The sequence below is a fragment of the Mirounga leonina genome, unplaced genomic scaffold, assembly GCF_011800145.1.
Source record: "Mirounga leonina isolate KUSES-001 unplaced genomic scaffold, KU_Mleo_1.0 Mir_128, whole genome shotgun sequence".
In the NCBI taxonomy this organism is placed as follows: domain Eukaryota; kingdom Metazoa; phylum Chordata; class Mammalia; order Carnivora; family Phocidae; genus Mirounga; species Mirounga leonina.
The window spans coordinates 5,147,582-5,159,796 of NW_023270320.1; the positions used below are offsets into that span (position 1 = coordinate 5,147,582).

Sequence of the window (12,215 nt, forward strand, 5' to 3'; positions counted from 1 at the left end):
TGCTACCAATTTACTTATAACACTTTCAGTATTACTTGTTTTATTCTGGATCTTCTGAGAAGTAGATGCGAGGACAGGACTAAATGCACATTGATTTTATTAGGAGGAAAGCCACTGTGAAAAATGGGGAGAAAGATGAAAAAGCTGAGAAAGCTGGCCGACATGGAGTAAGTCCAACCCCAAGGGAAGGCGAGAGGGAGATAAAATTGAGCAGTAGCAGCCTGAGATTCGCACACTTTAAGGAGGATCTATTCAATGTAGGGAAGTTTCAGCGGGACTGTTGGGGAGTTCTTAAGCCAGAGGCAGCTGTCAGAGGACTCCTGAGTCATCCAGGATGGCCTTTCTTCATATCTCTATCAAGATTCTACTATTGGTTGGAATCATGGGCAGGGTGGCCTTGACAAAAATGTGCAGCAGCTCAGATCCTTTACCATTCATGCTCCTTGTAGTAGGAGGACTGCAAGGAACATTCTTGTGGCTATCACTCATGACACTCAGTTTATGCACATATGTGCACCCAGGGTTCCCAACTTTTAGAAATGGCTATAGGCCTTGTCAATGCAGCAATGGCACCTTTCCAACGTCCATGTACCTCAGAAATTTGTTTAGCATCCAACTCACAAACTAGCAAACTGATACTACAGGGACTTGTGAGTGAAGGGATCAGAGGGAAGACTTAGCCAAATCAATGACCACAGCCTTGTCAGAGGGTGCTTTGGAAGGTCTTCCATCCTGGGACCTATGGCAGGCTTATATCAAGTCACAGATGTCACAACCTTAGTTTTTTCCATTTCATATGTGGTAGGGACAGTAATGCTCACCAAATATTCCACAAGTTCTCCTGATGTTTTTCAGCCTCCTTTTAAGTTAGGGTTATGTGACTCGATTGAGGCAATGCACCATGAGAATTAATTATTTGTATCACTGCCAGTTAGATGTATAGTGGACAGGTATGTGTTTTCCACACTTTCTTCAGTTTTGTTGGCAATCATGGAGTCATGTGTTAAGAATATAGAGCTGCAAGACTGAAGAAGCCTGGAGGGCTAGTCATCAAACAGAGGACAGACTTGGCTGTCCAGAAAAAGTACTGTACCAAAACCTGCCTGCAATAGACTTTAAGCCATGAGGAAATGGTGTTGCATTTTGATTTCTGAGAACTTACATCTATTACTAAATGAAGAGTTCATACGACAGTGTATCAGCATAACAGCACATATTTTGACTGATACAGAATTACTAAGCCCTGCATTTCCTAAATAGGAATAAATATCCTCAAAGTATTACATGACTGCATGATTTCCAAATTTTCAGTGGCCTTTCACATAATTTGTATGGAATTATGAGTAATAGAGATGTTTTCCCCAGGAAACACAACATTTTATTTCAGCAGCACCCACCTAGCTACAGCATCCATCTCCTTTTCAAATCCAAAAACAAAATAATTTTCCTGCAAGACATTTCTACTCCATCTTTGCTGGATCATATGGTAGTTTGAGTTCTAATTTTTTGAGGAATTATCATAATTTTTTTCTATAACAGCTTCACCATTTTGTATTCCCATCAACAGTGTGCAACAGTTCCAATTTCTCCACACCTTCACCAAAACTTGTCTATTTTTTTTTTATGAGAGCAAAATTTCTTGCCAGCTGGTATGAACTGGCTCTAGCACACCACTGCCAAGGTTGCTGGTAAAGAGGAAGATCCAGGTTCTGTAGGTCCCAAACTATATAAAACTTGATGAACTCTGAGAAAAAGAATACAAAATTTAAGGATCTAACTTTGAAAAGAGGCCTATTCAAGTAAGTGGCCCTGATGCTTTTCCTTCCTTAGCTCCATGATAAATCTACTCTTGGTAAACAAGTGTCTCAAGAGGCTAAAGTAGATATACAGCTTTCAAAGAGGAGAAGCAGTTAACAAGAGGAGACTGAGTCAGTACCACTGGGGCAAGTCACAGGCTAGCTGAAAGCTAGGAGTTCTGAAGAGGAGGGAGGTTGGACCGAAGGAGGAAGATTCAGGTCAACCTAAGGAGCATAAGGGGAAATGGGACCCTCTATCCTTGGGTCATGAGACTGAAATAGCAGCGCCTCTTGGCATCATGAGATGAGGATCTTAAGCTGCTTTCACCTGATTCAGAGCCTCTTCTGGATTCAAGTTGCAGTGGATAGGGTAGAAGTTGATACTGAAAATACAGAGAAAACATCAGACATAATTTAGGTGATTCAAGGGCAGATTATTTATTATTTCATATTTTAAACCCTCAGCAGTGACAACAGAGATGAGGGTGAAATTATTTTTCCCTTCTTGGTTTAGGTCAGTTTCTGATGACTTATTTGGTAATGTCCTTCTTCCAGGCCAAGGTTGTTAGAGACTGTTGCTGTAAGAGAAAACAAAATAAAACACAACACAAAGTGCCACTGTTGCTTTATTTTTTCTTTTTCTTTCTTTCTTTCTTTCTTTTTTTTTTTTCTTTTTAGCACTAATATAGGTAATTTAAAGGGCATGGTTAACTGAAGGGAAAGGATCAGGAAAATAAAAATTAATTCCAGAAAAAAACAATTATCTGTTACCTCAACTGTTACCTCAACTCTTAGTTTTATAAAAGAAGTGTCTTCCTAAAATTCCCTAACCTGCTCATTTGTCTATATTTGGAAACTATTTCGGTAAATAAAACAAAGTGCCTTGCAATTTCCATTCTAAGTATATGAACTAATTTTAATTTAGAATAAAAAAGAAAAAAATGTGATAATTCTAAGTAAAATATAAAAACACCAATATACATGCACACACCCATGCGTGTACATCTATATATTAAAATATTTTAACAATATGATCTTCAGTGCTAAGATTAATGATTATTTCATTCTCTTGCATACCTATATTTTAAAATGAATGTTTATTTCTTGTTATAATTGTGATAAGATGCAGAATGATTCACACACTCATATACACATACAATTTATTGAATGAATTAAGAAAGGATAATAAAGGCTAGATCTGGGTAATTTCTTTTCTGGGATTTAAACTGAGACTATAATTGGACAATTGCTCTAAAATGTTTATTTACATAATAATGCTTATTATGGGGTGTTTGCTACAATGAAAAATGGGAAGTAGTCTAAATATTCATAATAATGGATTTTTAAAATGAATACTAAAAGTAAATAATTAATTAATTAATTAATTAATTATGATACATCACAAAATGATGACATGGGCCTATATTTTAAAATATGCAAAGTTGTGCATAATACTTTTTAATTAAAAAAAGTATAAGTATTTTTATGTTTTGCTTAGAAAAACATTTAAAAAGATATGCATCTATATTGTTAATGGAAATTTTCTTTGGGTATTGCAATTACAAGAAACTTCTTAATATGTATATCTACCAAAGTATCTGAGATATTTTAAATAATATTTGATACTACATTTAAAATCAGAAAGATGTTTTTTGAAAATAAAAAGCTCTATATTTTATTCATTGTTAGTAGTAAAGTTTATCTGGATACCATTATTTGTTTTTCATATGAATTTCAGAAACTTTTTCTCAATTCTCCCTATCCATGTATATAAAAAAATATTTTTATTGAGTTTATGTTAAATATACAGAAACCTACATACACATAGATTACTCAGTTGGAAGAGAAGAAGTTAAGATTTAAACTGAAAAGTATAGCAAACGGAGGAGGGGAGGAGCAAGATGGCAGAGGAGTAGGAGACCTAAATTTCTTCTGGTCCCAGGAATTCAGCTAGATAGGGATCAAACCACTCTGAACACCTATGAACTCAACAGGAGATCAAAGAAAAGAAGAGCAACAACTCTCTGAACAGAAAAGCGACCACTTTCTGGAAGGTATGATGTGCAGAGAAGTGAATCCGAGGTGATATTCGGGAAGATAGATGGTGGGGAAAGGGGCCTCCGTCGGCTGCCTCTGGCAAGTGAGAGAGCAGTGGAGCACAAAATCGGAAATTTTAGAAGTTGGCTCCGGTGTGGGATGTCACTCCAGTGGCTAAGCGGGGGTGGAACCCTCACTGAGACAGTGTGGTCTCAGGACCCTTGGGGTCACAGAAAGACCAGGAGTGCCTGAGTGCAGCAGAGCTCCCAGGTATCAGAGCGGGAAAGCCAGCTGCAGAGACAGAGCTGACAAGTGGGCTCTCAGCTCAGGGTTGCCATAAACCATAATGCACAGCACAGTCGAGCCACTACTCTTCCAGCAGAGACTCAACAAGCAGCAGATCAGGGGAGATTCCCCTTCCTCCCTGGGAGGAGCCATGTGAGAATCCACCGGAGGGATGTGCTGGGTTTGGAGACTCCACACGGGGTCAGGTGCCAGAGATAGAAACACTCAGTCACAGGAGTGATTGACTGCTTTTCTCTGGGAGCTCACTGAGGAGTGGGGCCCAAGTTCTCAGATCCTCCAGGGTGGAGATTGGGAGGCCGCCATTTTCACTCTCATCCTCCAAAGCTGTATGGAAAGCTTGCAGGGAACAAAAGCTCTCAAGAGCAAAACCGAGCAGATTACTTAGCCTGGACCCAGCAGGGGCAGGGCAATTCCACCTCCAGCAAAGACATCTGACAACCACGGCAACAGGCCCCTCCCCCAAAAGATCAGCAAGAACAGCCAGCCAAGACCAAGTTTACCGATCAATGAGAATGGCAGAACTCCAGCACTAGGTGAATACTGCACTTAGAATTCATGGCTTTTTTCCCATGACTCTTTAGTCTTTCAAAGTTAACTTATTTTTTAACTTTCTTTTTCTTTTTTTTTTTCGAAGTTTTCTATTTTCCTTTTTCAACCAACATTTTATCGATCCCTTTTTTTAAAAATCCTTTTTATTTTTCATTTTTAGAGTCATATTCTATCCCTTCAGAGTACTTAACCTTATTTTTGAAATATATATTTAAGTTGCTCTCTCTTTAAAATTTTGGGATACAGTTTCCTCTCACAGATCAAAATACACCCTAAATCTCTAGTGTATGGCTTTATTCTAGTCTCCTGCCTGATCACATGCTCTCCCTTTTGTTTTTCTTTCTTTTTTTAAATACCCTTCTTTCTTTTTTCAACCAACTTCTTATCTTAACAATTCCTTTTATAAAATCTTTTATAATTTTCATCTTTACAGTCATATTCCATCCCTTCATTGTATTTACCCTTATTTTTGTACATATATAAGTTTTTCTTTCTTTAGAATTTTGGGAGGCACTTTCTTCTAACAGACCAAAATATGCCCAAATTCCAATGTGTGGCACTGATCTATGCACCAGCCTAATCATAATTGATCATATTCTATTTTTTCTTTGTTTGTTTTTATCTTTTTCTTTTTCTTTTTTTTTTTTCTTTTTTCTTTCTTTCCCTTTCTTATGCCCCAGTTTCAGTTCTCTTCTGATTTGTTTAGTGTATATTTTTCTGGGGACATTGCTACCCTGTTAGCATATTGTTCTCTCATTCATCTATTCTCCTCTGGACAAAATGACAAGATGGAAAAAATCACCTCAAAAAAAAGAACAAGAGGCAGTACTGACTGCCAGGGACCTAATCAATACAGACATTGGTAACATGTCAGAACTAGAGTTCAGAATGATGATTTTAAAGATACTAGCCAGGCTAGAAAAAAGCATGGAAGTTATTAGAGAAACCCTTTCTGGAGAAATAAGAGAACTAAAATCTAAACAAGTCAAAATCAAAAAGACTATTAATGCGGTGCAATAAAAAATGGAGGCTCTAACTGCCAGGGAAAATGAGGCAGAAGAGAGAATCAGTGATACAGAAGACCAAATGATGGAAAATAAAGAAGCTGAGAAAAAGAGAGATAAACAACTACTGGATCAGGAGGGCAGAATTCAAGAGACAAGTGATACCATAAGACAAAACAATATTAGAATAATTGGGATCTAAGAAGGAGAAGGAGAGAGAGGGGCAGAAGGTATATCGAAGCAAATTATAGCAGAGAACTTCCCTAATTTGGGGAAGGAAACAGGCATCATAATCCAGGAGGCACAGAGAACCCTCCTTAAAAATCAATAAAAATAGGTCAACACCTCGACATCTAATGGTAAAACTTACGAGTCTCAGAGACAAAGAGAAAATCCTGAAAACAGCTCGGGAGAAGAGATCTGTAACCCACAAGGGTAGAAACATTAGATTGGCAACAGACTTATCCACAGAGACCTCGCAGGCCAGAAAGGACTGGCAGGATATATTCAGGGCACTAAATGAGAAAAATATGCAGCCAAGGATACTATATCCAGCTAGGCTGTCATTGAAAATAGAAGGAGAAATAAAAGTTTCCAGGACAAAGAAAAACTAAAGGAATTTGCAAACACGAAACCAGCCCTACAAGAAATATTGAAAGAGGTCCTCTAAGCAAAGAGAGAGCCTAAAAGCAACATAGACCAGAAAGGAACACAGACAATATACAGTAACAGTCACCTTACAGGTAATACAATGGCACTAAATTCATATCTTTCAACAGTTAGCCTGAATGTAAATGGGTTAAATGCCCAAATCAAAAGACACAAGCTATCAGATTGGGAAAAAAAACAAGACCCATCAATAGGCTGTCTGCAAGAGACTCATTTTAGATCCAAAGAAACCGCCAGATTGAAAGTGAGGGGGTGGAAAACAATTTACAATGCTAATGGACACCAAAAGAAAACTGGGGTGATAATCCTTATATCAGACAAATTAGATTTTAAACCAAAGACTATAACAAGAGATGAGGAAGGACACTATATCCTACTTAAAGGGTCTATCCAACAAGAAGATCTAACAATTGTAAATATCTATGCCCCTAATAAGGGAGCAGCCAATTACATAAGCCAATTAATAACAAAAGCAAAGAAACACATCGAAAACAATACAATAATAGTGGGGGACTTTAACACCCCCCTCACTGAAATATATCATCTAAGCAAAATATCAACAAGGAAATAAAGACTTTAAATGACACACTGGACCAAATGGACTTCACAGATATATTCAGAACATTCCATCCCAAAGCAACAGAATACACATTCTTCTCTAGTGTCCATGGAACATTCTCCAAAATAGATCCCATCCTAGGTCACAAATCAGGTCTCAACCAGTATCAAAAGACTGGGATCATTCCCTGCCTATTTTCAGACCACAATGCTTTGAAACTAGAACTCAATCACAAGAGGAAAGTTGGAAAGAACTCAAATACTGGAGGTTAAAGAGCATCCTGCTAAAGAATGAATGGGTCAACCAGGAAATTAAAGAAGAATTTTTAAAAATACATGGAAACCAATGAAAATGAAAACACAACTATTCAAAATCTTTGGGATGCAGCAAAGGCAGTCCTAAGAGGAAAATATATAGCAATACAAGCCTTTCTCAAGAAACAAGAAAGGTCTCAAATACACAACCTAACCCTACACCTAAAGGAGCTGGAGAAAAAACAGCATATAAAGCCTAACCCCAGCAGGAGAAGAGAAATAATAAAGGTCAGAGCAGAAATCAATGAAATAGAAGCCAAAAGAACAGTAGAACAGATCAACGAAACTAGGAGCTGGTTCTTTGAAAGAATTAGCAAGATTGATAAACCCCTGTCTAGACTTATCAAAAAGAAAAGAGAAATGACCAAATAAATAAAATCATGAATGAAAGAGGAGAGATTACAACCAACACCAAAGAAATACAAACAATTATAAGAACATATTATGATGAACTATATGCCAGGAAATTAGATAACCTGGAAGAAATGGATGCATTCCTAGAGATGTATCAACTACCAAAACTGAACCAGGAAGAAATAGAAAACCTGAACAGACCTATAACCACTACAGAAATTGAAGCAGTCATCAAAAATTGGCTTTCCAGGAGAATTCTGCCAAACATTTAAAGAAGAATTAATACCTATTCTTCTGAAACTGCACCAAAAAATAGAAATGGAAGGGAAACTTCCAAATCATTTTACGAGGCCACCATTACCTTGATCCCAAAACCAGACAAAGACCCCATCAAAAAGGAGAATTACAGACCAATATCCCTGATGAACATGGATGCAAAAATTCTCACCAAAATACTAGCCAATAGGATCCAACAGTACATTAAAAGGATTATTCACCACGACCAAGTGAGATTTATCCCTAGGCTGCAAGGTTGGTACAACATCTGCAAATCAATCAATGTGATACAATACATTAATCAAAGAAAGAACAAGAACCATATGATCCCCTCAATAGATGCAGAAAAAGCATTTGACAAATTACAGCATCCTTTCTTGATCAAAACTCTTCAGAGTATAGGGATAGAGGGTACACACCTCAACATCATAAAAGCCATCTATGAAAAACCCACAGCGATTATCATTCTCAATGGGGAAAAACTGAGACCTTTCCCCCTAAGGTCAGGAACACAGAAGGGATGTCCACTATCACCACTGCTATTCAACATAGTATTAGAAGTTCTAGCCACAGCAATGAGACAACAAAAAGAAACCAAAGGCATCCAAATTAGCAAAGAAGAAGTCCAACTCTCACTCTTTGTAGATGATATGATACTTTATGTGGAAAACCCAACAGACTCCACCCCAAAACTGATAGAACTCATACAAGAATTCAGTAAAGTGGCAGGATAGAAAATTAATGCACAGAAATCAGTGGCATTCCTATACAGCAACAAGACAGAAGAAATAAATTAAGGAGTCGATCCCATATACAATTGCACCCAAAACCATAAGATACCTAGGAATAAATCTAATCAAAGAGGCAAAGGATCTGTACTCAGAAAACTATAAAATACTCATGAAAGAAATCGAGGAAGACACAAAGAAATGGAAAAATGTTCCATGCTCATGGATTGGAAGAACAAATATTGTGAAGATGTCAATGCTACCTAGAGCAATCTACACATTCAATGCAATCCCCATCAAAATACCATCCACTTTTTTCAAAGCAATGGAACAAATCCTAAAATTTGTCTGGAACCAGAAAAGACCCTGAATAGCCAGAAGAATGTTGAAAAAGAAAAGCAAAGCTGGTGGCATCACAATTCCGGACTTCCAGCTCTATTACAAAGCTGTCATCAAGACAGTATGGTACTCGCACAAAAACAGACACATAGATCAATGGGACAGAACAGAGAGCCCACAAATGGGCCCTCAACTCTATGGTCAACTAATCTTCCACAAAGCAGGAAAGAATGTCCAGTGGAAAAAAAGACAGTCTCTTCAACAAATGGTGTTGGGAAAATTGGACAGCCACATGCAGAAGAATGAAACTGGACCATTTCCGTACACCACACAGAAAAATAGACTCAAAATGGTTGAAAGACCTAACTGTGAGACAGGAGTCCATCAACATCCTAAAGGAAAACACAGGCAGCAACCTCTTTGACCTCAGCCACAGCAATTTCTTCCTAGAAACATCGCCAAAGGCAAGGGAAGCAAGGGTAAAAATGAACTATTGGGACTTCATCAAGATAAAAAGCTTTTGCACAGCAAAAGAAACAGTCAACAAAACCAAAAGACAACCGACAGAATGGGAGAAGATATTTGCAAATGACATATCAGATAAAGGGCTAGTATCCAAAATCTATAAAGAACTTACGAAACTCAACACCCAAAGAACAAATGATCCAATCAAGAAATGGGCAGAAGACGTGGACAGACATTTTTCCAAAGAAGACATCCAAATGGCCAACAGACACATGAAAAAGTGCTCAACATCGCTCGGCATCAGGGAAATCCAAATCAAAACTTCAATGAGATACCACCTCACACCAGTCAGAATGGCTAAAATTAACAAGTCAGGAAACGACAGATGTTGGCGGGGATGCGGAGAAAGGGGAACACTCCTACACTGTTTGTGGGAATGCAAGCTGGTGCAGCCACTCTGGAAAACAGTATGGAGGTTCCTCAAACAGTTGAAAATAGAGCTACCATACGACCCAGCAATTGCACTACTGGGTATTTACCCCAATGGTACAAATGTAGGGATCTGAAGGGGTACGTGCACCCCGATGTTTATAGCAGCATGTCCACAATAACCAAACTGTGGAAAGAGCCAAGATGTCCATCAACAGATGAATGGATAAAGAAGAGGTGGTGTATATATACAATGGAATATTATGCAGCCATCAAAAGGAATGAAATGTTACCATTCTAATGATGTGGATAGAACTGGAGGGTATCATGAAATAAGTCAAACAAAGAAAGACATGTATCATATGACCTCACTGATATGAGGAATTCTTAATCTCAGGAAACAAACTGAGGGTTGCTGGGGTGGTGGGGGTTGGGAGGGATGGGGTGGCTGGGTGATAGACATTGGGGAGGGTATGTGCTATGGTGAGCACTGTGAATTGTGCAAGACTGTTGAATCACAGACCTGTACCTCTGAAACAAATAATACATTATATGTTTAAAAAAAAAAAAAGAACAAGATAGCAGGAAGGAAAAAATGAAGGGAGAGAAATTGGAGGGGGAGACGAACCATGAGAGACTATGGACTCTGACATAAAAACTGAGGATTCTAGAGGGGAGAGGGGTGGGGGGATGGTTTAGCCTGGTGATGGGTTTTAAAGAGGGCACATACTGCATGGAGCACTGGGTGTTATATGCAAACAATGAATGATGGAATACTACATCAAAAACTAATGATGTAATGTATGGTGATTAACATCATAACAAAAAAAGGTATAGCAAAGAGAGAAGTAAAGACAATCAGCTTCAAGTTAATTGGAAAACGAGAGAAAAATATTTTTGCTAATTAGACTGAAAATTCATGTGGAATTATCTTTGTCAAAATTCTGGAAAATAAATATCATGTTAATAATATAGAGTAAATGTAAAACTTAAATATGACAAATACAGTTTTTAAAATAAAAATAAGATTTATAAATTTAATTTTAACCAGGACAGCTGGGTGGCTCAGTCAGTTGAATGGCTGATTCTTGGTTTTGGCTCAGGTCATGATCTCAGGGTAGTGAGTTTGAGCTCTGAGTCAGCTCCATGCTCAGTGGAGAGCCTGCTTGGAATTCTCTCCCTCTCCCTCTTCTCCTCCCCCCAATCTCTTTCTCTTTCTCTCTCTAAAATAAATAATTCTTTAAGAAAAGCATTTTAATAAAAAATTTAATTGAAACCTAATAGATGCTAGATGGCTCCACAGTGATAAAAAGTGTGCTGTACCAATATATAGTCCTACCTGCAATGTGTCAGAGTTTAATTGCTTGATAATCTCAACAACCCTTGATGTTGTCAATTCTTTTAATTTTAGCCCTTTTATAGGGGTTTCAGAGACTCTCATATTTTAATTTGTCTTCTTCTGATAATGATGTTGAGAATTTTTCATGTTTTGAGCCCCTTCATTATGATCTTTTGTAAAGCCTCTTACCTGTTAGGCAAGAAATTATTTGCCTATTAGGTTCTCCCACATTTTGTTATTGATTTTTAAGGAACTTGCATATATTCTGAATATAAGTCCTTCATTGGAAATATGTGTTACAAAAATCTTCTCCTACATTATAGCTTCCCTTTTCCCATTCATAAGTCTTTTGGGAAGCAAAACATCTTAAATTTTTAAAAATTTTATTGTATTGTGGTAAAACACTTAAAGAAGATCTCTTAACAAACTTTTAAGTATTGTTAACAATAGGGACAATGTTGTATAGCAGATTTCCAAACTTATTCATCATTCATAACTGAGACTTTATTCTCCTTGATTAGCAACACCCATTTTGCCCTCCTCCCAGACTGAGGCAACCACCATTCTACTCTCTGTTCCTATGAGTTTCACTATCTTAGATACTTCACATAAGTGTACTCATGAAGTTATTTGTCTTTCTGTGACTAGCTTATTTCACTTAGTATAATGTGCTCAAGGTTGACCGATGTTGTCACATTTGCAGGATTTCCTTCTCTTTTATGACTGAACAACATTCTATTTTATGTATATACCACATTTTCTATATCCATTCATCCATTGATGGACATTTACTTTGTATCCACATCTTGAGTATTGTAAATAGTGTTGCAATGAACATGAGAATGCCAATATCACTTTGAGATCCTGATTCCAATTCTTCTGGGAAAATATCCAGAAGTAGAATTACTGGATCATATTGAAGCTCTATTTTCAATTTTTTTGAGAAATCGTCAACAGTTTTGTATAGTGGATGCAATATTTTGCATTCTCACCAACAGTGTACAGTTTCTCTACAAACTTGCCAACACCTGTTGATTTATTTTTTTTATAA

The 12,215-nt window shown here is 37.4% G+C and overlaps 1 protein-coding gene across 1 annotated transcript in view; it reads right to left on the reverse strand.

Moving 5' to 3' along the window:
* Positions 1–226: 226 nt before the first annotated feature.
* The window catches only part of LOC118009945 (disintegrin and metalloproteinase domain-containing protein 5-like), a 173,868-nt gene continuing 161,879 nt past the window's right edge, over positions 227–12,215 (reverse strand). Inside the window, exons 17-18 of the mRNA XM_035003989.1 lie at positions 2,125–2,179; positions 227–1,744 (exon numbers count right to left, since the gene is read on the reverse strand). Coding sequence (XP_034859880.1) covers positions 1,724–1,744; positions 2,125–2,179 — 76 coding nt within the window. The 3' untranslated portion in view covers positions 227–1,723. The remainder of the gene's footprint in view (positions 1,745–2,124; positions 2,180–12,215) is intronic.